The following is a 27225-nucleotide window of genomic DNA, read 5'->3' as shown; positions in this document are numbered from 1 at the left end:
ATGAGGTACCAAACCACATCACCACTGAGCAGAGTTGGCCCCACGGCCTCTCTCCGAGACGCCGAGCCAAATTTTGTGGGGCCCATCGAAAATGTGACCGTGGCCCTTGGTAGAGAAGCTGTTCTTACTTGTTCCGTGTCAGATATAGGTGATTATAAGGTAAATATAACAACGTGTTTCGTAGCTTAATAAGATGATGAGAATGACTTATATTTACAATGGTTATCTATCTATAAGTATTTAAAGTTTTTATGGAATCGTTGGCAATGGTAAGCGCTACCACCGCCCATACATACGTACGTATACAAAGGCGTAAGCGTAAGATTGCCGACTTTAAATAGAAAGGGATAAATAAACAAAGAATTGATTGGGAAAGGTGAAGAAAAAGAAACGGGCCTTCAACTTTTTCTCCAGCCGAATGAAACACAGTAGCGGTATTATATAACCCGACTCTTTTGTGGGGGTCTGGTACTACCCCGGTGCGAGCTGACCCAATTCGTGACGAAGCATATTCGACTCCCACATTATATATATATATATATATATATATATTATTTATTAATGTAACTCATTTCGGAGCTTATACCGAAATGAGTTACATTAATTTTTCTTTAATTGGGCATTAATGTGGGTCGAATACTAATCAGAGTTTTGATAAAATTTGATAGTAATACAATAAGAATGTTTATTGTTTTGAATTAGCGGTTAGCCCCGATTTCACTCATGGTAAGTTTTGTCTATCCATAAGAAACTTCCTTGTGCGTCTTAACAAACGTGTAAAAAACGTTATATGCCGAGCCGTTCTCAAACTTTGCGCTTAGTAACACATTTAACGATTCATTTTTATTTATATAGATTATAGCGTATTCTATATTATTTTATTTCAATTGAGACATAATTTTTGAACATATTCCATCCTAAATTGTTAACGTCTCAATTCGAATTAAGAATGGACGTACAACATTTGATATTTACCTACAGCAGAATACTTTCCGACTGAATTAATGGATACGTACATACATCGCTACGTTTACATGTAAATTGTTTTTTTTTTTTGTTTTGTTAAAATAATAGTAATAGTTAAAATATATATATTGTCAATGAACCTCATTAACTAATGATTCATATTTATAGCAACAGCAGTAATGGCACTTTTTTACAAATTTACAAGTTAGTTGTCTGAGAGTAGGTATAAAATTGTCCTAAAGTCTTTTTCTTCACCCGATCTGAACTTTTTTGTTTATTTAATCATGAAAATAAATACATAACAAATCTTTATGATTATTAATATGCAGTATACCCTACATATACTCATACAGTAAATGTAGATTATAATTATATCCTAATTATAATATTGCGTTCTATATGAGGTCTGTAAATATTTGATAACAAGATTATTGAAGGAATCCAGCTTACCCATATATTATGAAAAATTTGTTCATATTATTTATATGATCATCGCAATTTTGATTATAATGTGTTCTTGCTCTCTCGCCTGTAAACTTCCCCGTATAATATTGAAATACCGTAAATAACAAACAACTTCGCGGCTGCGAACTGAAGGCGCAGGAGGCATATTAAAGCATGGATGAAGAATGGCGGTAAATGGGAAAATGTGTAAAGCACCGAGAAATATAATTGTTGATTAAGATAGAGTTTAGTCAAGAAAATTTGTTGTATAATATTGAAATCTTGGGACTAGACCGTTTGAGAGCCATTTGATAACAAATCACAGGTACACAATAGCATTATTAATTAAAGCGTATGTCGATACGTAGAATAGACAATTAGTGCTTCAAAGGAGCTTAGAGACTATGGTAGAACCCTCACCCATCTGATAACCAGATCAGAGCTATAATTTATAAATGAACAACTATGTCCTAACAGCTAACCTAAGGACAAGCGTCCATGCCTATTTTCAACCTACTTAAATAAAAAAGGGGGAAGCTCATAACTTTTTAATGGGTGAACCGATTTTTACGATTCTTGTTTACAATATGCTGGTGCCTCTCATCTCTGGTCTGGTCTAATTTAAATTTGTTATGTTCGTGGCAATATGAAGGCGGCTTATATTTTTGTTAACAATAATTATTAATTTAATTAAATAATTTTTAACAACTTTTTTTATTATATATATCCTTAAGTTAACCAAATTCAAATTCAATCTCAACAGTGAGCTTTTAACTAGAATATGCTTTGATAGGCTTGTCCACTCGATACAACCTTGATAGTATCATTAAGGTATTAATAAGCAAGGAAACCTTGCCAGATAGAGATACGAAAATAAATTTGTAGGTAAGCTATGGAATATTTTGTATCTTAAAAATTATCTGTCTATTGAAATATAATTAGTATATCTACAGATATCATCTATTGACAATGGATTAAATTTGTTTTTTCATAGTTAGATTAAAGTTGATAAAAATATGAATCATAATTAATTTCATACTAATATTCATGAACATCTTGCAATATTTTATGTGTGTGTATAAAACGACTCATCTTCTTATCAGATAGGCGAACAACAACAGCTGTCTCCTAGAACAATTGCTGCATATATACTACGATATAAGACCATTTTATATTATGACTGAGCTATTGATAAATAACAAAAGGTGTCATCTTCTAAATTCATGGGAAAACACATTTATATATTCGCATATTCTTGTGCATTTTTCTAAATATTTTATAACAGTCCATGCAAAAATTTACCCTAAATTCAATTTAAACTTTAACCATATTTTCGATTAACTAACGTTTTAAATGCACCAGCTTTTAGTTTTGACATGTTTACATTCAATAACAACGAAAGCTATGAAATGTCGGAAACAACATATTTGATATATAAATATTTCAGTGTATCGATCATTGGTGATGATTTTAAATGTGTGCTTAGATACCCACAACTGATAATCTATATATATATATATATATATATATATATCTATCTATCTATACTGTTATATTATACGGTACTTACGTGATAACGGATACAGTCTGGTGATGGACGGAAAATTAGTCGAGTCTTGCTGGTACCCTCTGAATACGGAATCGTAAAAATGTGACAATTAGAAGATATGTTACTAGTCAGATGAAGATTTCGGTACATAATTCTTAAATATATACAGAACCCAAATTTGCATTCATAAAAATGTGTATCTCAAAAACAAGGCTGAATCTAAATAGAATGAATGAATCGAAATTTAGTATACTCTAAGTTTTTACACTGCCTTTAAACTCTCTTTAAATGTGATATACTATTAGTTACAATTAGCACGGTTCCCTTACGAGAGAAAATAAACGTTAAAATGTGTACACAGTCGTAACTCTTGGTCTTATTTCAATCATACTGATTTTTTTAGAATGAAAACAACTACTACAGAAATTTCAATGTCATCCTTGTTACAGCTTGAAAGCAATAAAATATCACAGGGAAAAACAATACAAAAATCCGTTGATAAAAACTGAGCTTATTAATAGTGGTTTTTATATATTCTAAACTGAGTGCTATGTACAAGTGAAAAATACTGAATATCGCTATATATAAATAATATTGCATAATTATAATATAATATTATAAATATATAAAATACAATATTATATATTGGAAGACAATACTTATCACCTTTTAGTAATGATATCCTTCTATTAATCTATATAAACTTATCTCAATAATTACTAATAATATATTTTTACACATATTAAGTATTCACTAAGACACTATTCCTCAGTGAGATAGACTATATTTGATTGTGATAAATGAGGTCTAAAAATTATCTTCCCTAACCGTGAAATATTTTAAACGTAAAAACAGGTAGTATTTTTGAACAAAAACCGTGAGAAATGTAATAAAAGTGTACTAATAGCAACCGAGGTACGGATCAGTCATACTTTCTATCCAATCTCCATAATGGGCTTTAACTTACATTATTTCGCTCATAGAAAATTGAATCCGACGGTGCCGTTTCAAATCTAACTCGAAACAAACTGGATTAGAAAAAGTCCTATTCCGAGTTTACACGCGTCCCATAACTCGAAGCAAACTCGTTAAACTATTGAACCTGACTCTACACCTACTCCTTATACATTTTATATATTGCAGAGGTTATAGGACGCTTAAGAGCCTCTTAGAGTAGTTTGTCTTTCTTACAAGTACGACTCGGAGACTTTATCAAGCGCAACTTGGCAACTGGAACGACTCATAAAACGTTCAACTTTAAGGTCACCGATTATGTAGTTTTAAGCGGTTAGGTAATGCTTAAATAACTTTTGCTTAAAACTTTTGTAAAATATGTTCGTGTGCGCGCGCTCGTAATTCCGCTAAGATTAAATTTTAATTTAATTACACGTTCTTAGATGTATGACGTAGCCTTGAATTAAGCATGTTACGCAAACTTGTGTTAGAAGTTTGAAATGGAGCGAGCAGAGTAAATTAATTTACATTTCTATTGTGGCTTTATTTAATTGAGTTGTGATGATCAGATTCCTCGTTACAAAGCCAAGAAATAAAAGTCTATTTATCATTTACGTTCAGAAACAGTTGCACTAAGGCGCTCTGATGAGATTCGCGAGAAGCGGCGATGCGGCCCGCGAAGAAAACAAAATTAATGATCTTTCAATGCGAAACTCCTGCAAACATTTTATCTACTGGATTCATTCACTTCACGTGTTTTTTGCTGGAAGTGGTCCGTAAATAACCGCCATTTATGTAGGATCCATTTAGTGTCCTCCTTCATGACAAACGAGCTGCCCTTCTTTAAGAAACGATCGATCACGTTAATGATATTTAAGCAGTGTTTCAGCAATGATCCCGATGACTTGCAAATAACACATAATCCCATGGTTTTCGCTTCGAAAAGGACTTATCTATCTTTATTACGGAAAAGGTATTATAATGACGTTGTTGTTTATAATTTAGCTTTTATTTCTACAGGGACATAAAGGATTTTCATAATACAAAGCAAGAAGAAATAGGGTGGATGTGATCTGTCAAAGTGGGATTAAGGGAGATGACAAGCAGTAGCGATTTCTTTTAGGATATTGTATTTTTCCTATGAGAAATGGAATGTTTTTGCGTCGCCGGTGATGTAACATTTCCTTGTAGATCTCGTTGCTTTTTAATCTCAATAATTTTATCTGACGTTTATATATAACTCGCATTTCGCTTCTTATTCAAAAACCTACGTCTATTACGGAAGTTGGGAAAGAAAGAAACGTAAACGTTAATAAAATGTCTATTTAGATTTATTTCAAATGTTTTTATTTCTTGGACGATACCTTTGTGTAGACAGTGCCTTTGTTTTAAATTTAATGTGCATTCATCATGAAATTTTGAATATCAATTTCATTAGAAATTGTATGAAAACTGTAACCTTACATTTTATTGTAATGAACATTGATATAATTAATCTATATCAATGGTAGTGAACGCAACCGTAACACTTATATCATCTTAACAATTTCACTGTAAGTACCTATATTTCCATATCCTGTCCTATTCATTAAAAATTCTTTCATTCCGATTCCGAAAACTGCTTTAGCAAGGAAAAATTTCGTGGAATTTCGTTTTAAAAATTAGAAATTACCGCAATCGTAATATTTTTCACGGTCTGAGCGCAGCGATGAATCAAATGCATCTTATTAAGCCCGGATAAAAGGAAAAAGCAAACATTGTAAGACGAAGTGCTTAAACTGCAAACTGTCTGGAGGAATTTTATTAGGTTTTTGGTGAAGTTTTTGCGCATAACGTAAGTAGGTTAGTAGGTATTCGGGCTTATTATGTGGAAACTGTTTGATAGTAGCATTTTGGAGCGAATGAAATTGTTTAAGAATATATCCTGGTTTTATTATTTTAAGTTTATATGGATGTCTTTAAAATGGTTTGATAGAGTATGCTTTCAAGTATGGTTTTTTATGGTTGTTACAGAGCAAAGAAGGTAAATTTTCATGCCTTTGCATTTTAATTAATCCTACCTACCGTTGACCATTTATGTTGTGTATTAAAGAATTTTTGTAAAAAGAATTTAATGATTTCATTAAAATTCTCATAATATTACAAATTGCCATCTCGTATAGCACAACTGTGAAAATGGTCATGGTTAAATGAATGATTTATTACCAACCAGTACAATACTTTTTATTCAATGCAATTAAATCAGGCTTACATCTGATCTGGCAGATTTACAGTTTTTAATCTTCTTAGTAGCTTCTAGGCTACCGTTGTTAGACTAAGGCGTGTAGAAGGTATAAAGAACGCAGTCCTATAAATGAAGAATTTGATAAAATCCATAAAATAAGGCAAATATAATTTGAAGTTATTACCTTTTAGCTTCTGTTCCAATATTTCCAAGAATTTATTACGTTTCAACTTTGTAAGTTACATGAATTATGGCAAGACTTTCAAAACTTGAATTCCATTATTATATCACCTTATGAATGATAATTTAAACAATTATCTGTCCCAGATTTGGGGTTCAAGGCTTCTAAAAACTGTTCTTTCTGTTTATATGAAGTTTACATGTTTATGTATGTAATTTTAGACACGGCCTTGCCCGGGATGAAATTTCGTGTTTCCAAATACTTTGTTATTTCTTTTTTTATATAAATAGATAGATCATAGAAAATAACACTAACAATAACAAAACTTTCAAAATATGATGCTCATCATCAGCTTATTAAAAATGTTAAATTAGTTTAGATTTTGTTCATATTTAAAAATCCTATAAATAAATAAATGCATGTTTTTGGATTTATTCTAAATAATTTCCGTCTTTAAATGTTCATAAGGAAGTGTTTTTATTAATTTTTTTATGCAGAATCAAATCAATGAACTTGAAAGCATACTTTCTATATATAATATATAAGCATATAGCTATATGAGCAACATAAAACAATAAGTGTCCTTATCTACCTGTCAAATAAATAAATGAACCCCTATTTTTCAGTCACGGCATCACACGCAATTGGCTGGCTCGATTACGTTACGGAATTATTTTAGGAGGAATTATTAATACTTGAGAACATATAATTAAAATTTCAAATATAATTGTAACGCCGTGAAGACTTTTTGAAATAAATGCTACTTTATAAATGTTATTTAATAACCAAGAATAAACTAATTTTTAGTAACGATGTTGAACAAGGACATTTTATCCAGGCTTTCAACTTTTCAAAGGATGATATCAAAAATGAGCAGTAATTTACGGATTGAATTTAATAATAGCTTACAAGAGACTTTTGAAATTTTGGACTTAAATGGCCGGACTGAATGAGGAAATTAAAAATGGCGAGGATAATAACAGGTCCTGATAATCCCTATAGTATCGAAGCACTTGAAGCGTTTGATGAACGAAGCACTTGAAGTTTTTTATGGAAGAGAGAGTTTGTTAGTTTAGGGCTTAAAGAGTTAAGACGTGTAGAGTAAGACGTTTGGCTTTATCTATAACCTTTTTTAGGTGCGTCTTGGATATTTTACATGATAATGTGTTTGGTGGAGTAATACTTTCTCCATTAAAGTTAATTTATTGGATTCTAGGTAGTGAAACCTGGTAAAAAACTCTTATTCTCTCGCATTCGTTTCAAAACATAGGGAATTTTACAAGCAGAGATTATAAATACCGAACAAAAATAATAAAAGAAATGGACTAACAAAAAAATCAATTACCTTTGAAAGCGAATACCCGTAATACAAAACAAGGGAATGTTCGTTTGTAGCATCAAAGTGGCGATTAATTCATTCGTTTGAATAGAAACAGGAAATATTAGCACGAGGTATATTGATGGCGTTAAAAACAAACTCGAAGTGTTTTATGTATTGATTCTCAGTCTTCGTTTCACTATTGACGTAGACTTTATTTTAATATTATTTTATGGATTAGACTTACGAGAGCATGTATTATTTATCTAATCTAATATTTTCTACATTAAAGTTATCATTGATTATACTTCTATATCAGTTTTTTTGGAGACTGAAGGTATTTCGTAAATTTTAAATGTTAAAGTCAAGTTTTTCTGGACAGTGCAGAGTTTTTAAACAAAATATTTAAATTGTCGGCATGCAAATTCTATGGGATCTGATAATTACACTTTTATTATGATAGCTTTGTTTAATTAGCTTTTTGTCCACGTAGTCAAAGAAAATTCTCTAGCCTAGCAAGCGTCCTAACTATGTTCAGAAACAATAATACTGCTCCCATCATAAAATCGCTTCGTTGAAACTTGAATAATAAGACAAATAAGCAAACATAAGCAACACACATTGTCATTTATAAAAAGCAAGGACTAGTAGGGATAAAGCTCATAAATAATTCCTTTTCCCTTTTCTTACTTTCTCTTTCTTTTATGAAAAAATAAATCCAATGTACGTACAGTTAAAATTCAGATTCGCTTAAAAATTTGTTTCCAATTTTCCGGAATCTTTGGCCGGCCAACCGTCTAATCCATTTGCATTTCATCGGGATGTTGTATCATTAGACGGGGTTTCCTTTCTGCCATTAGCCACTGTTTTTTCCAAAGATTTTAAGAGAAATAATTTATAATTTTTTTTTAAAGCGACATGTATTTTCTAGAAATACCAACTTTTAACATTTGTTGAACTAATTTTTAAAAACAATACATTCAATATCTGCAGTAATTCTGCTTTACATATTTAGAATAAATATTTAGCTGATATGTTGCGTAAGATTAAGCTAAAGAAGGATTAAATTACATGACTCAATTTGCCATAGAACCCCTATTATAACTATTTGTTGTTAGAATATAGTATTGACATGGCGCTGCCAGCATTTTCGAGCTGCTGGATCTGATCATCTTCAAAAGCATAATCTAGCCTCTGATTCAGGCAGACGATAATATATATTTTTTTCTAAATATAGTAGTGTTTCCCGATATGCAATTGCAAGGTGCACGTGCAGGTGTTGGAGGTGCAATTACACTCCTTCCATATATGCCGCCCATAAGCATGTACATCAAGATATAAAACGATTTTTTATTAAAGATTTACATAGTGTAGTCGTAAGGAGTGTCCAGCTTTAAGGTTATATATGATTATATCCAAAAAATAAAACTTAAGAAGTGACAAAGAAACAAATAAAATAACAATAATTTTAAACATGTATAAGTATGTTTTTCACATACTGGCAGTCTTTAAATGTCTGTTCTCCTAGAGCACAATATCCTATATTCAATTGAACTGTTTCAAATAAACGTAATAGAATAAGCAATTTTCCTTCTCTCCGGGTTCTTTTTTATGTCCACAAAGATTAATATAATGCGATTTCACTTGATTTCTGACCTGTCGTAGAACAAAATCGGATTGTATCTCAGGCTGTGACAAAAATATTCTATGTGCTTTCTTACTATGTATTTATACTAAGATATTCTTGACCGCTTTCCGCGAAAGAATCTGAATTTGAAGGGAGAAAGTGATCCTTTTTATTCAATTCCCATCGTAATCAGTTCAACATTTTATAGATTTATCCCAATCAAGAACATTTCCAATGATTGGTTTCGTGTTATACGTCACTTTACGAATATTTCTCACATATGACTGATTTGTTTAGCATTTTTATTCTATAAGAAGTGTGTAAGTAATAATAAAATTATAACACATTTAATAACTATATTTTATGTAATAATATCAATTTTGTGTAACAACTCATAAATAATTAATTGCGAGAGCATCAACTAATAAAAGATAATTTAATATCTGAAATTTAATTAAGATTTTCGTATAAAGACTTTACAGTCTTATATTACTACAAAAGGAGTGTTTTTTTAAAAATTAGTAAAATCCTTTTTGAATAAGCTAAAATTTCCGAATAAATCTTTAAAAGCTCTCGTTTGGCTCGTTTAAAAACTGCCCCGAGCCTTTCCGAACCTATTTGGACTTTTCTCTATAGGCGTAAAAAGTAAAAAGCAAAATACTTTCTGAACTGTTTTAGCGACGCAAATTTTAATAATATGAATTACTTTAGTTTCATACTTTTTCTGTTATAAAATAACATTAATAATCCCAATGACCGAAACATGTAACTACATACTAAAACATTTTTCTGTTTGGGATCCAAAAACATTATTTAATTTAATAAATATGATACTTGGTATATTTTTTATTACAATACTGTATATTTAATTCTAATAATTTACAATTAATATTTTTAAATCGGTTCACAATCTAATAAATATATATAGTATAAAAATTATTTCTTATTCACGTATTACGATTATTAAGATTAGTCGTAATTTGAATAATGAAATCGCACCTTTGATTTACGAATAAAATACAGAAAGTGCATTTGTCACCAATCAAATTGGACACAAAGCGATACAGTTTGTGCAGCTTTTTTATTTTATTTTGTTTTTTTTTAATGTCATAGCGGGCAACTGAGCTGATGGTTCGCCTGATGGTAAGCGATCACTACCGCTCATGAACATTCGCAAAGGTAGTGCCTCTACGAATGTGCTGCTTTTTTGGGGTAAGGGAAAAGGAAAGGATTAACGACTGGAAAGAAGGAATGGCATGGGACGGGTGAGGAAAAAGAAACGGGCCTCCGGCTCCCCCACTCACCGTACGAAACACAGTGGCATGCCACTATTTCACGCCGGTTTTCTGTGGGGGTGTGGGACTTTCCCGGTACGAGTTGGCCCAATTCGTGCCGAAGCGTGCTCGACTCTCACAATAAAATTCCAAATAATGTTTTTTTGTATCCTGTTAATATCGTTGATACCAATGATTATATTTACGTAAACAGAAAGGAATTTTCTAGATGTTAAAGAAAGAAAATCATTTATTTTAACACACATACACACAAATATAAATGAAATAAATAAATGACAATTATTTATTTTTATAGTGTGATGCCACTTCAGCGTTGAACAGAATATGTTTTTATTTATCTACAATTACACGCTTCGTTCCTCTCCGCCCGTGTAGAATTTTTTTCTGTTTGCCAATTTTTTGCCAGGTATTATCCTTATCCAAGCAGAGAAATCAAAGACACCAAAATTCCTTACAATCCAATCAGCTGTTCTTGAATTGTGAATGGTGCAAACAACACAACTTTATTTTATATATACAGGGAGACGACAAAAAGACTGTTATTAAAATCTCTCCCATTATCTCTCCATTTTAAAACCATGAAAAGCATTGGTTCATCAAAATTTTAAAAATATTTATTTTATTATTATGAAATAAATGAACTAGTACAAAAATTGAAGAAATATAATATGAGCATTATAATAGTTTATTCACTAAACTGTGAGAGAGAAGTGTAGCAACGGTGCAAACACAATGTAATGTAGTACACTCAATATGGGTAAGAATTTAATAAAATTGTAATAGTAATAATTCATTACCTACAGTGTTCAGGATATTTTGAACAAAACATGAGCACTTGAATAATGATTGTTTTCTGCATAAACTATTCCATACACCGACCTATTTTATTGATTTTTGATATGTAGGTACACAGACTAAACAATACTATATTGATAATATATTGTTAATACTATATTAATAATATATTGCTCTCACCACCAGTACACGAATAAATTTTATTTATAGATATTAAAGTATTAAAAAAATATCTTTTGAATGAATTGTTCATATTGGTAAACACAAAAAACACACAACACTATCTTCTTCTTCACTATAACAATAATCTATCTTCGAAATCAATTTCGTACATATCAACTAGTTGCTTTTTGCGAGCATTAAACAGACAGCCAAACTCCTTAAATGTTTCAAAGTTATTAGTAGGATAGATCATATCACCGTTGATCCAATAAATATCTCTCGGAAAAAGCTGTGTCGTCGATACAAGTTCCATGGGTTGTCATTTGCTAATCCGCCCTTAATCAGCCCATATAACATAAACAATTTAGAAAGTATCTTCCATTTGCTTGTTCATAGGTCGCATGGATCAGAGCTGATGACCAAACTATTCTGACTCTCCACACCCGGCTGGTGACCCACAGCTCGCGCTACGCAGTTACCAACGACTCGCCCGGATCATGGCAGCTCCACATCCGACCACTCAAGGTCGAAGACAGGGGCTGCTACATGTGCCAGATAAATACTAGCACTATGAAGAAGAAAATTGGCTGTGTAGATGTATTGGGTAAGAGTGGTTCATTGATACATGAATAATTTTTCATTTACTATTTCTATTAATAATTAAATTTATGGTTAATAGGAGCATATTTCTTTGTTCTTTCAAGATTATAATTAAATATTCAACATAATTGCATGAACTCTTGCATAGTTGCATTGTATTAATTAAGTTATTGATATAATCTAGGAATTCCTCGAGATCGTTATGAAGTAATAATCCGGGACAGCTTATATTTAGCTTTGACGATGCGGGCGAGGCCGCGGGGGAAAGGTTTCTTATTGAAACTTTTATGTGAGATGATAGATAATTACATTATAATTCCTGTGACTGCAGACTTATTAGGTAAATTTGGTCAATACAATATTATAAGCAATAATTAAAAACTGGAGTATGATTGACATGAGGACATCATTTTTATAATAAAAATTCAAACATACATTACAAATTCTTTTTGAATTTTACACTTGCAATATATTCAAAAGGCTCTAACCTATTTTGTGCTAAAATCAAATTTGTCCACATATTGCGTTCAAAATATCTGCAACGTAGGAATTCCACACAAATCGCCACTAAAATAAATTACTTGATTTTCGATCGATACAGTTCAGTGTAGCGCATGAAACGTTTACAGATTGATGTAGAAGATTGCTTTTAAACGCCTCGTAAATTAATCACCGCTTTAGTTGAAACTGCAGCTCTGCCGAGATTCCGGTTAGATACGAGTAAAGATTATGAGATTTTGTTCATGGACCAGGAATTCTTTAATAAATAACTCACATTAATAAGAAATGCTACACACAAAACGAAAATGTAAATAGGTGACACATAATACCTTTACTATACCCATTCAGCTCAGATTTACCAAAATGCATTTTCAATTACAATGCTAAATAAATTACACTAGTTAGTAGGTTAATCAACGTTATTATAAAGTAAACGAAATAATATTGCACCACTTTTGAGGGCCAATTAGAAGGTAAGCAGTCCATTTACGGCTAATATGCAAGTTTCAATTCACACCGCACGGTCGGTGGTTTGTTTAGGACTCATGATTTACTACTTTTACTCAAGCGTATACGTAATAAGCCCGTATCTATAGAGAAGTGAACTCGTGTTCTATCAAAAGCCAGTTCTATTCATTAAAATGCCAGATACGTATGTATGTATTTTGCATTGCTGTAATAGTGAATATCTTTATGACTAATGTGAAATTGAGTGAAAGTTATCTTTAATTAAATAATGATTTCATTCAATTTTAATACAAAGTTTCATTAATGTAACAGAGCTTCAACTGAAAAGAATCTTTTCAAACCCAACCTAAAAATATGAGGCCATAAATATTTCACGATCGATATGGTAGATTTATACGATTATAATACCGTCGAATGAACGTAGGGCGGGATGAATAAAAACCCCGTAAAAATTTATTCCTTTAACCGAGAATAACAGTCTCATGATATATAAATTACTGTGTTCAGGTCGGTTTCCATTGTTTTTCATAATACCCACTGTTCCAATGAAATAACCCAAAGCTACCAAGTATTCAGCCGTGAAATGCGAGAGCACTCGGCTAGGTACACTCTGATTTATTATCTGGTAATATTGTATAGATTGAATTTGTCACTATTCAGAGATTTACTAGTTCAACTTTATTAAGAACAGAGTTTAATAAGTAATCACAGGCTTCATGGTTATAATTGACTTTTATAAGTGAATAATAATTTTTTAACAAATACCTTAACTGCCTTCAAATAGTACTAGACCAAATTTTTAATAGGACCACACGGGTGGTCCAACGTTCTAGCTATACAATAAAAAAATAATCGTATAAATCGGTTCACCCAGTAATAAGAAATGAAGTAACAAACACATAAAAAATACAATTTAATTTATAACCTCCTCTTCTTTGAAGTCGGTTAAGTATAGAGTGTGACTTTGAAGGGTAACCTTAACATAATCGGAAAGATAGAAATTAGATCAAACATGTTACTGTGACCTGAGAACTAACACTTTAATTAAGAAATCTATCAAAGCATACATTATGAGAATAAATAATATTAACGGGAAACTCCGAGGTTTCTTCTGAATTGATTTCAAAATAGAACGTCTATTATAGACACTAGCTAGCTAATATTAACACTGCCTCAAACTGGAAGTTCTGTCATAAAACGAAACCTCTCATATACTTAAGCAAACGCAAACGATTCACCTCCATGCGTTCAATTCTGCTTGTTGAGTTGAGCTCTTTAGCCACATCTGCATTTTCGTACCACTAAGACCTGGACTGCGCTGAAAGCTCTTTAGAAATGGAATTACGCAACAATACATTCATACATCGCATATATTTTAATGAATTAGTTACTGTTCATTGAAAGCTGATTGAAATTTGAAACAGTTTAAAATGCCTTTAACAATTCTGCTCGTTTCCACATTAATTTAATTATATTATTTATGAGCGGTGGAGCGAACAATTAAAACTTGTTTTGACTAATGGTGATAAATAATATATATTTTTTATGATAATTTTGTTTTGAAAGATGACGTGTTTTGTAAATAGTTTTGATAATGGACGCGATCAAAAAATAATAAAAGAAATAATTTACATAGTAAATGTTTGATATATTTTAATTATTTATATTTCTTAGGTATACAATGTTTCCATTAAACTGATATATGAATAAGGCAAGCCGAGATAGCGATATGAAATGTGTGATAATATTTATGTTTTATTTACTTCTATGCAAAATATCTTACACATTATCCTAAAGAACTCTCGTGTAGCTCATATTTCAAAAGGAAAGAGCTGTGTCACGCTATCACTTTCGAGTATATAGAAAAGCTAGTCCAAAAGTTAACACGCTCGATAAAACATGGTATTCTATGAACCCACTCACATAATATGAAGCATTCTAAGCCTACATTTATGCTTTTATAAGAAACGTAATACGTAACTCACTTAAATGATTTTATACGCAGTTTCAATATTCACAAAAAAAATTTTGCGCTCAAGGTTAATATTATATAAATTATTAATGTATAGGTTAATATAGTATAGTTATAGTTTTAAAATAATTTTGGAATACGGAGTAATTAGCGAGAAGTATTTATAAATTACATACAACTAGCTGCGCCCCGCGGTATCACCCGCGTAAGTCCGTATCCCGTAGGAATATCGGGATAAAAGTTGCCTATATGTTATTCCAGTTGTCCAGCTATCTAAGTACCAAATTTCATTGCAATCGGTTCAGTAGTTTTTGCGTGAAAGAGCAACAAACGCACACACATCCTTAGAAACTTTTACATTTATAATATTAGTAGTATTTCTGGCCAGTTGGCTTATAAAAGTGAAATGCCATAAATTTATGATGTCTTATTTGTAAACATTCTTTACAGTTCCTCCAAACATAGTAGATGAAGGCACAAGTGGAGATCTAGTTGCTCGAGAGGGAACAGATGTTAGTATTTCTTGCAAGGCTGATGGTAGACCCCTTCCTCGAATACTCTGGAGGAGAGAAGACGGCATCAATATTCTGCTGAGGAACGAAACGGGAGACCTACAGAAAGGTATAGCTTCAGTGATTTTCTACTGAATGGATAAACTTTTTTTTTCATGATTGACTATATTTCCGCATGTGCCGTTACCAACATGGTCAAAGAAAAGTCTTATTGCAATGACGTATCATCTTGGTAAAAGCAGTGGTGGCTCAGTGGTGAGAACCTCGGACTTCAAAATCGATAAGTCGAGGTTCGAGACCGGGGCGAGCGTGCAGGAAATAAATTTCAATTTATCTGTACATGTGGATAACATCACCACTGCTTAAAAACGGTGAAGGAAAGGTCATCGTGAGGAAACCGGCATGTACAAGAATCAAAAGTTCGACGACATGTGACATATGCCAACCCGCACTTGGCCAACGTGGTGGATTATGGCCTAAACCCTCATAGGAGGCCTGTGTCCCAGCAGTGGGAACATATATGGGCTGATGATGATCACCTCGGTAAAAAGTAGTCCACATTACTCTCTATCCTCCTGGCTATCTCCAGCTCTAAAATCACGTTATTTCATCACCCTGTTCTGACGTAACGGAAACACGACTTATGGAAATCGTTTATAAATTTTACAAACATTAATTAATTACAATTTAATACACTTATCGTCTCTTTGAATGCCGTATTCTAATAACAGAATGTAGAATTGAATTTCATAATCCGATAAGATTTAGCAGCATTTAGATCTCCCAGCTTATATGCAATTAATTTAATTTGTAGTTTAATTAAGCGTTATGTACCACGTAATCGTAAACCTAATGTTTCCAACAAATTAAAGTCATTAATGATAATCTAATCGACACAAAAAATTCTGAAATTTATCAAAGAAAAATATTATTTTATAGAATATAATTGACATAGAGGATTCAGGAGTTAATTACATAATTATACATCGGGACTCATGCATGACGTTTCTATTAAAATGCCATTAATATTTTGTTATTCGCTAATGAAATACGAGTATCATTCTAATGAATTTAAGTGTCAATAGAAACTCGTCGCGTTGTATATAAGTATACAGGAATGATGTTCAGCAATTATCGCATGTTTCCCTATAATTGCCTTTCAGAGTTCTTGATTTACGAGCGTAATTGATTTTCCTTTGAACAAAGAAATAAACGAGATTCCAAATATATACTTTATAGGAAGGAGCTTATGAAAAACATATGAAAAAAAATATAGGTACACTTTGTCATGTGGGAGTAAGTATTGAGCCGACATACGTGCAGACGTTATTATTAGAAATTATTTTGATACGCTGCTCAAACCTCTGTTATGTTGTTACGTAATTAGCTAACCTAACATCATGCTATAGTGTCCATATAAATGTATATTATAAATCATTAATGCTTTCGATAAATACATTAACTCGCTCGCGCGTGAAGGCACAATGTAGGTAAATACAAGTAATACATATTTTATTCAATTAGTTTGTTTCTAAATAAGTTAGTTTAGAACAAAAGGTTTTAATGGATGTTACCTACGCCCGTGCCGCTTTTTTGCTAGGCTTGGCCTAGACACTTCCGTGCAAGATAATGGCTTTATTTTCAAAAAAAATTATAAAATTCATTCTTCAAAGAAAACAATTTGTGAATTAATAAGATAGTTTATCGTTTCAGAGTTTCATTCAATAATTAGACAGAAAAGCAGGTGAACTCACAAAAAAGTGAAGCCCCGTGTTCCCTTGTGGGGTAAGGGGCAGATGATATATATCTGTTTCACTGATCGATTTTCTTTTTATGGACAATTAGGTGATCAGCCTCCTGTGTCCTGCCAGATAAAGACTTTTTTTTTTTGAGTCTCTCCTGGGAATCGAACTCTCGGTTCGAAGTTTAGGTGTAAAACACTGCACTAAGGAGCCGGTTGACAAATAAAACCAAAAGATCGATAAAATTGAATACAAGAAACTTGATGACAAAATACGAAATTTATTAATATCATAATGTAACATTTAATCCAGAAACGATTTATTACACTTTATTACTTTAAATTATCTTAAAATAGAATTTCTTTTCATAATAAAAAATTAAATGACTCAAATATTATCGTGACGCGTAAGATTTATGATGCCGTGTAGAATCTCGATTCTGGAGCATTACGCTACTAGACTGTCGAATAATTTATTATTTTTATGCAGCTACTAAAAATGTAAGATACATTTTATACGCCCGTTCCTTTTTCTATTTTCCTGTGGGTAGCCGTGGAGTATTTATCGCAAGAATTTCATAAAAATAAATGTTGTTTAATTATTTCTCATATCTTACATTTTCATTCTTGGCCAGCAGTATTTGTTTTGTACGAATTTACTTCAATATTATTTTTTTTATAAACTACATTTTCATCTAATAATAAACTCAGTCGAAAATTAAAAAAAATGCATTATTAAGCTACCATAAAAAGCACATACTATCTCAATCAACCCATCCAAAATGGTCCACAATGAAAATGTTTTACTTAAATAACGTTAAATTATTACAAATCAGATATAAACCAAACTCTTTAACATTCAGAAATATAAAAAGACAAAGCATACTGAACTGAACTTTAAACATTTTTCTAAAAGTGTGTTTCAACAACTCTTTGTTCTTCAAAGAGCGTCTGTCCTTTTCTTTTCGTTAAATATACCCAAGAATTTAATTACATCTGTCGAGTATTTACCTCATTTTTTAATTTCATTCGTAACAATTTTCAAAGTGCGAATCTTAACAAGACGCTGAAACATCTACTTAAATTAATTAAAGTGGTTAAACATCAACACAAATTCTCCTATTTTGTTAGCTCGTTATATTACAGTGTGAGTTACTATTATTATAGTTATTAATTCTGTAAAAGTATATTGAATTGAAAGTAGGTAATTGATTTGTGCCATGATTCTCAGCTGTTTTTTGGTGAAATTATAAATTGTCATCAAATCGCAACATTTATTAAGATTCTACATCTTGAAATCCAGCCCGTTGCTTAGCAATTTATTTTTTTATTTAAATTTTTCACACGTTTATCCACTGTCAATATTTCCGTATGAAGCAAGCTTGAATTATATGAATATACACAAATTAATGCTGTTATATTTCTCCCCTATGACAATAAATTATAATGGTCAAACGTCGAATAATTATACTGATAGAATCATTGATGAACTATCTTGTCAACGAAAGAACCTGAAATGCCAAGTTGAATTTTGATTAAGGCATATTTTAATCGAATGAACTATTAAAAACTTCCTTAATTCCTGCACGATTATGATTTATTACTTAGAAAATACTTAAACATTTAGTTATTGGTATAAGTAATCTATTCGAGAGAAGCGCAAATTCCCTGTTAGAAATAACCATAACTAATTTATGGCGTCACACTTTATACATCATTTTATTCAGGATATATCATGATCAAGTTCCAATGATGATCCAACCTACACTTGACCCATTTTCGGTTGGCTGTGAACACATCTTTTCTAAAGGTTTGATCCACGCTTGATTCGTGAGTGACTAGTTAATCCCTGAAGTAGTTAATATTTTAAGTACATTAAACATATCAAAGCGATATTTCCTTATCCATATGATGTTTCTGGCGCAGTCGATATGTACACGGGGTCGTCTTTGAATCTCACCAAGGTGGAGCGAAGACAGATGGGTGCATATCTCTGTATTGCTTCCAATGATGTGCCACCTTCCGTCAGCAAGAGAATTATGTTGAGCGTTAATTGTAAGTATTAACATTTTAAATTATTTCTCCAGTCACATTATTATTAGCAAATATTCAGGTTTAATTCAATGATTAATTAATATAATAGAGTAATCTACTCATATCTTTATGATTCCTCGTTTATTTAATACTCAGTACAAATTAGTATGCGCATCAGAATACATATCCATAGATCGAGCGTTCAAGACAAAATTCTGTATTTCACGTGTACATGCATATTCGTAGGTTTTTACGATCACTTCTTTACTGAAGAAAGTTTCGAGGGTTGATAAAGAGCAAATAATATTTCTGAGAAAGTAACGTGACAAAACTTCTGTCCTTTACGATTCTTTTTCTTTGGGCATTTATTTACACAGCTCTTATAAAACTGCATTAAAAATTATTACGTACTTACTTTTATTTGTAAGGAGTATAATTTATCGACCTGTAACTTATTTCATGTTCATCATTCATTTTTAATTCTACTTTGACATATGTATGTAGTACATACCAATATAAAATTATATTTTATTGACTATTTAAAACCCCTTATACGAACAAAAGAAGGTATTATTAAAAAGTATTCAAATCGACAAATGTACAATACACACATTTCGAGAGATTACGTACGTATATAGTAAATATAGATCCTACTAATATAATAAAAGCGAAAGTTTGTAAGGAGGTGTGCGTATTTGTTGCAAACGCAAAAACTACGGAACCGATTGCAATGAAATTTGGTACGTAGGTAGCTGGACAACTGGAATAACATATAGGCAACTTTTTATCCCGATATTCATACGGGATACGGACTTACGCGGGTGAAACCGCGGGGCGCAGGTAGTATTCTATAAAAACGTTAAACATTTTTATGATTGTTTCCTTTATTGATAACAATATTTTGTTTTCAGTCGAGCCGTCAATAGTAATTTCTACGAAGGTAATGGGAGTGCCCACGGGTTCCCAAGCCAAGCTAGAATGTTTTGTTGAAGCGTACCCTCATGCAATAAACTATTGGCTCAAGAGTGGAAAAGAGATGATTTTATCGGGGTAAGTGCTAGTGGTCCGTACTTTATACGAATTTGTTGGTCATTTGCTACAAAATATAACTTATTTACTCAAAATGTCTCGTTTAAAGTGTGGATATTCAAAAAATATAAACATTTTATTAAATGCACCGAATGGTAAAATAAAAGTATTCATTTTGCTGGGTATCACATTCGGTCAACTGGTTCTTGAGATATAAATGTTCTAAGCTAAGCAGTTTTGTTTCTTTTTGTAAAGCAAAAGAGTCGGTTTAGAATCACAACCAATTCTTTAACATTTTGTTGTTATCTTCGTTAATAAAAGATTAGTACATGAAATAAAGTGCCTATTTCAATACATAGCATACTTTTAAAAACATATTGCTATGACCGTGTAAATTTTCAATGAAACACTTATGTCGAAGAATGTAGTAGGAAACGTTGAATAAAAATCAAAATTGAAAGAACGTAAGTTCCGACTGCACCATAACTACGTCTACTAACGGGGAAAACTACAAATTCGAACATTCGAACAAAGAATCAGTTGACCAACGACCATTAAGAATGTACGATCGTTACACACTGGATTTTATTTTACACTTTGGAACTTGTCGAAGCTGAATTTTCCGACGTTTTACCGTGAAATACAAGTGGAGATTGACAGCCGCTCCGAACGCTATTTGCTGTACGTACTCCAGATCTACAATCACAACTAACGATAAGTCACTGAAAATCTCTTCCGCTATCGGTTACTTGGTACTGCGAAAGAGTATTTTATTTCCGATATCTTTGTTTGTAGGAAACATTCAACGCTGATAGGGAGGAAATTCTAGAAAATGAGATTGAGTTCGCTCGGGAAAGATTTATTATTAGGTGGTTTTATAAATCTAAGTGAGGTTATTCGAGAAAGTGGTTTAGTATTACACGAACGTTTGTCAACCGCGCGGAATACAAGATTGGAAGAATAAGAATTTAGCAATCCCCGTTTTATGTATTCAAAATGGTTATTTGTTTGTATCAATTTTTCCTGCGTCAATTCCGATTTCGTATTTTCATGTTAACATCTAGGTACATTCATTCCAATATGTTAAAGGATGCTAACACAGTCAAAGTTTGTTTAATCGACTGACAGCGTGAAAACGGAAATTTATGCATGCGAATGAATCCTCTTAACTCAAAAAGACAAACGAATTATGTCAAAACTAGTTTTTTTAATATTCCTTTCTACGTTTTGCTACAAAAATAAATAAATCAGTCATTATAACCACCATATTGTAAGATAATCATAACAGTGCATATTGCAAATTTTGATTTATATATAAAAATGACGACAATTTCGTAAATATCGTTAGGAGCTTTTATTAAATGAAAAATCTTTTATAAAAGACCAACCATTAATTTCATTTTCCGGTTCTGATAAAACAACGCAGAAAACTAAATACTTTATAAACGGAACTCGTTTATTGACACATTGTTTAATCATTTCAAGTTATTCTACGAGTTCTAGTTATTCTAAGATAACTTTTGCTGTATTTTTACAGCGGTAAACATGAAATCAACGAAATTAGGATGTCAACGTATCAAGTGAAGACAATATTGACAATCACCAACTTCAATACTGAGGATACGGGAACATATACTTGTGTTTCTACGAACACGATTGGAAAGGCAGATGGGACTCTAAGACTTTATGGTAAGTGACTATGTCTACAACTGATTGGAAATGTGTGCAGGGAGATGGTAGATGTAGTTTTCGTTAAATTGTTGCGTGTGAATCATTCTGAAAAATTTATAAAAAACGGATTAGTAGAAAAAGTACATCGCATGTGTATCCAAAAGGTGCTGTGTTTCGTACAATATTGGAGGTTGAACGAAGACCATTTCCTTTTCCTTACCCCTCCCAGTCCCTTCCTTTGTTCCCATCGTCAATCCTTTCTTTACTCACTTACCCTTTTAAAGCAGAGGCTTTGCCTCTGCAAATGCTATATATGCTATATGCGGTGATGATACATAATATGTCACCGTTAGATTGTAAAGATCGTTAGATTACAATCTATCTAACGAGATTGTAAACTATCGATAGATTGTGAACCGTATCATTATGATTGCAATTTGACTCATTATTCTTCGCTATATTGTAATCTTACGGTGACACATACATAAGTCTTACACCAATCGTTCGCCATATTCCAGCGCTATACAATCAAAATGGTTGTTCATAATGAGTTCTACAATCGAACAGACTAAGGCTAAATAATCTTATTTTCTTTAGAAATAAAGATCACCACCACAACGACGACAACAACGACTACAAGTACCACTACCACCACCACCACCACTACCACCCCACCGTCAACCACAGCTGACAGCCTGACAACCCAGCCACGTAAGTAAACAGTTATTCTTATGGAGCAAGAGTATTTCTATATCATGACGATATCTTGCTAGCTTTTTCATTTAATTTTTGAACTTTCAATTACCATGGAATAAACATTTTTTTCTGTCTCAAAATACCAGATTTATGTGATGGATATAAGTACTAGCAAGTCATCTATATCAAACGGTTGTGATGTGACAAACGCAGTTCCAGAGATATTTGCTCTTACGAACCCCACAGGACAAGCTTTATCAAACACCAATATTATATTCTAATTGATTCACAATAAAATAAATCATTGATCATTAATATTTATCCTTTATATGTATAATGAGAAAGTTATCTAATATATTATAAACATTGGACTATATGGAGACAGAAAAAAATACTAGTTTTAAAGTATAGTATATACGCACAATTCACACACAAAATATTTTGTTAGCTTTATTAAACTTAAATTACAGCACTTACTTTATTTCTAGAAATAAATCAATCTTTTATTTTTCTTGCACATTAAAAATTAATTCTACTAGTCCTATCCTACTTCCTACTAATATTTTAAATGCAAAAGTTTGTGAGGATGGATGTATGTGTATGTTTGTTACTCTATTACGCAAAAACTACTGAACCTATTGCAATAAAATTTGGTATGGAGATGACTGGACAACTGGAATAACATGGAATACAAATTGCAATTTTTTATAATACATTTAATATTAAAAACCTCATGTATGCGCTTTTGTGAACAGAACTCGTATTGTCTATACAATCACACTATTTATAAAACTTCAAACAACATTTCTAGAATAAAATCATATCGCGAAAAATATGATGCCTCCCGGCATAACGTCACAAACGCGTATTTACACAACTGCTCGTGTTTACACAGAAACATTCGCAAAGAGATCCACACACCGATCTTTCTTTTTAGATCTGATAAGTTATATATGGTATATGTCCATGAAATTTCTATAAGTATACAATGCTATGTTTCTTTACTTGAATAAAATAGATTTTTGTAATTTTTCTCGTATTTTCATTCATTTTTCATTTCATTATCATTCATTTCAATCGTATCATAAAATATTGGATAGGTGCGTAAATTCTAGTTCATACATTATATTATCACATGTTTTTGTGCCTATAAATTTTATATATAAAAAGCAAATTATTTTTTGCTTTATACATGTAACTTATCTGCAGGATTCTTATATTGAGAATTTATTTTAATGATGGGGAAGAAACTGGCTTCCGAGACACAGTTATTACTAGTATGGAAGTCAGGGTAACCTTTTGAAAGTTTATAACTCAAATTTGTTTTAAAAACGATGTTTTTTTATACAATTTGAACAGTTATTACATACTGAAAAAAAACGATACACATTACAACTTGTTATGTAAAAGAAAAAGGACATACAGTCCAAAGCAAATGTTTACTGTTTTGAACTGTTCCTCCACTTTATCTTACTAGTAGAACAGAATACTAGCTATGTCTCATGGTTTCGCCCACGTAGACGACCTAGATAAATGAACCATCTAACATTGAAAGAACTTTTCAAATCGGATCAGTTATTTCTGATATTAGTAGTGCTCTTGAAACAAACAAAATCATAACTTTATATTATGTATATCGTTAGGAGTATTTATAAATGGAAGCTGTTAGTATGTTTTAAATAACAATTTTTACTCATTTCTGTTTAGTTATCTATCGTCTATGTATAAAAATTGCTGTTCGATTGCCTTGCGAAAACTTACGGACGGCTGGGCCGATTTAGCTGACTATTGTTTTTAATTGTTTAGTAGTTCGGGGAAGGTTAAATGTGAGAGAAACATTTATATATAATAAGTATTAAGTTAATACTGTATACATAACGCTAATAAAGCATTTAGCAGGCAACAGATGCTGTAAATTTATCATACATTCTATTATATAAATTCAATATATAACAATTCACAAGAAGCTAATTCAATATAACAACTTAGTCTGAACTTTAGTTTAGCGAACATCATACAGTTTCCCTGAACTCTCATTGCTCATCGAACATCGGAGTTCCATCGACATTCTTTGATAATTGCATTCTCTAAGCTAGTCTGTGCTGTAGCTTTATTGTTTTAAAGTACCGTTTAATAATATAAATCAAATATTGCACTACAAAATTTATCCTTCCTCCTAATATTACAAATGCAAAAGTTTGTAAAGATGTGTGTGCGTTTGTTGCCCTGTCACGCAAAAACTACTGAACCGGTTGCTATAAAATTTGGTACGTAGACAGCTGGACAACTGGAATAATATATGGGCTACTTTTTATCCCGCTATTCCTACGGGATACTGACTTACGCGGGTGAAACCGCGGGGCGCAGCTAGTTGTCAATAAACCATTTAGAATGCAAGGAATATAGATATTCGTAAAACTCTTTTAAAAGACGTTGAAACGATATATTATTCTATATAAGTGCCATGTGTTTATTACTGAGTATAGAAGGATTGTATGTGGAAGTTAAATGCGTTTAAATCTCAAAGAAATTAACATTTCAATACGATTTCTATTTTCAATGAAAAATTATAATCATTTTATTGTATTTTGATGTTACAAAAATATCATCGGATCAAAAAGGACACAATATTCAAATAACAATGATACATTTCAATCATGTCATTTTTAAGCAATATAGCTTCCTCCAATTATAACATACTAGCTGCGCCCCGCGTTTTCACCCGCATAAGTCCGTATCCCGTAGGAATATCGGGATAAAAACTTGCCTATATGTTATTCTAGTTGTCCAGCTATCTACGTACCAAATTTCATTGCAATTGATTCAGTAGTTTTTGCGTGAAGGAGCAGCAAACACACACACATCCTTACAAACTTTCGCATTTATAATATTAGTAGGATATACCTCCATTTCTCTTCGTATAAAACTTAAAAATATCGTAAGGGACTTTAATATTTTATTTTGCAATTAAATTAAAAACGAAACCTTTCTAAATTACACATACTCCTTTCAACATTAAAGTTTGAACCAACTTTCATAACTGCATTTCTTTTTAGATTACGTGGTGGCTTTACAACCCGCCGAGCAAAAGTTTTATACGCCAGATGTTACTACTTATGGTAAGTGATTGTAGTTTTATTTAATCCTGTACTAGTATTAATATTTGAGTTTTAAAGTAAAAGCCTTTCCACATAAACCAGCATGTTCACACTGAATCTTGCAAACATTATGTTTTAGATGTCAAGTTTTATTCACGGTTTTTGTATTGGTAGAAAATATTTTTCAAGTAAACGTTTGCAATTTACAATGTCATTTCAACATAATCAATAAGTTAAGTTTTGGGTTTGTTTATTATCATAAAACCAATCTGTTTTCATAGATACAATGCAGAACGTAATAGAGCAGTCCGTCCGTGACAACAACTGGCTACCGACTGTAGAATCACGCGGTGCACCAGCCCTTCAAGCCTCGTTCACCATCCTTATAGTACCCACTATAATGCATATTTTAAATAATTTTAGCCCATTGGTACTTCATAAATATTATATTCAAGATTCAAGATGATAAGTTAGGTCGAATAGTTTATACAAAGTCAATTTAGTATGTACATTATTAATTTACTGAAACAATAGATACGAATTGTGTCATGTCATTTTGTGAAATAATTTTGTAGCAAGTCGTTTATTATGTTACCCTTAGTATTGTTAACAAAAATCATAAATAACCAAATTATTACAAACTGGTTTTTCACATTGATTTTAATCTAAGGAACTCAATCCATTTAAGCTGACTCGATTAATTTAAACGATGTCAGCTACTCTATTGAATAAGCGATGACTTAACTGAATTTCGATTGAGCCATATTGTACCAAGGAAAGAAAAATTCTAAGAATGCTTAAATTTTCATTATTTAAGCGTAGGCAGTATTTTTTTATTTAGGGGTTAGTATACATTGCGTTTCAGTTCCGTCGAATGATTAAGTATTGTAACAGCAGTGACGGGTAAAAATAATAATGCACTATGGCCAGCATTTAGGTTGCGATGATTCCTACAAAATGTATGATATAATTTACACGGATTTCCAATGTCGCGTAGCTTTTTTCGAAGTGCTGTGTGTACTTACCCCTAAGTGTTACAATTTTTTATTAGAGCACTCAATCGTATATACCTGCCAATTATCGTATATCAAAAGTACCTAATTGTATTTATGAAAAAAAAAAACGAATTCTACATTAAGATATTATAAGTCCCTACAATAAACATAAATTTATCTGTAGATTATCCATACGTACAACACAACGTGTAATATTTACAAAGCATATCAATAATTTGTATGAAATAATAATTGTAAATAATAGTTATAATCAGCTATATTTTGTACGACAAATTATAATTTCGGAGTTACTTTTCCCAAACTAACCATTCAGAAAAATGCATGTACGATTAATGCATACGTACTAAAAAGATAATTTCTGTTACAGCATTC

The 27225-nt window shown here is 31.7% G+C and overlaps 1 protein-coding gene across 1 annotated transcript; it reads left to right on the top strand.

Moving 5' to 3' along the window:
* Positions 1-26303, top strand: LOC119839786 (lachesin-like). Its single transcript, XM_038366227.1, has 9 exons — positions 1-159; positions 11912-12119; positions 15507-15677; positions 19236-19364; positions 20255-20393; positions 21910-22061; positions 22641-22754; positions 25796-25858; positions 26119-26303. Exons 1-9 carry the CDS (start codon positions 1-3, stop codon positions 26301-26303), a joined length of 1320 nt encoding a protein of 439 aa, XP_038222155.1.
* Positions 26304-27225: the final 922 nt, after the last annotated feature.

Source organism: Zerene cesonia, chromosome 4 (assembly GCF_012273895.1).
Source record: "Zerene cesonia ecotype Mississippi chromosome 4, Zerene_cesonia_1.1, whole genome shotgun sequence".
Taxonomy (NCBI): domain Eukaryota; kingdom Metazoa; phylum Arthropoda; class Insecta; order Lepidoptera; family Pieridae; genus Zerene; species Zerene cesonia.
The sequence above is the reverse complement of the archived record's forward strand: the minus strand, read 5'-3'. Positions and strand labels throughout refer to the sequence as shown.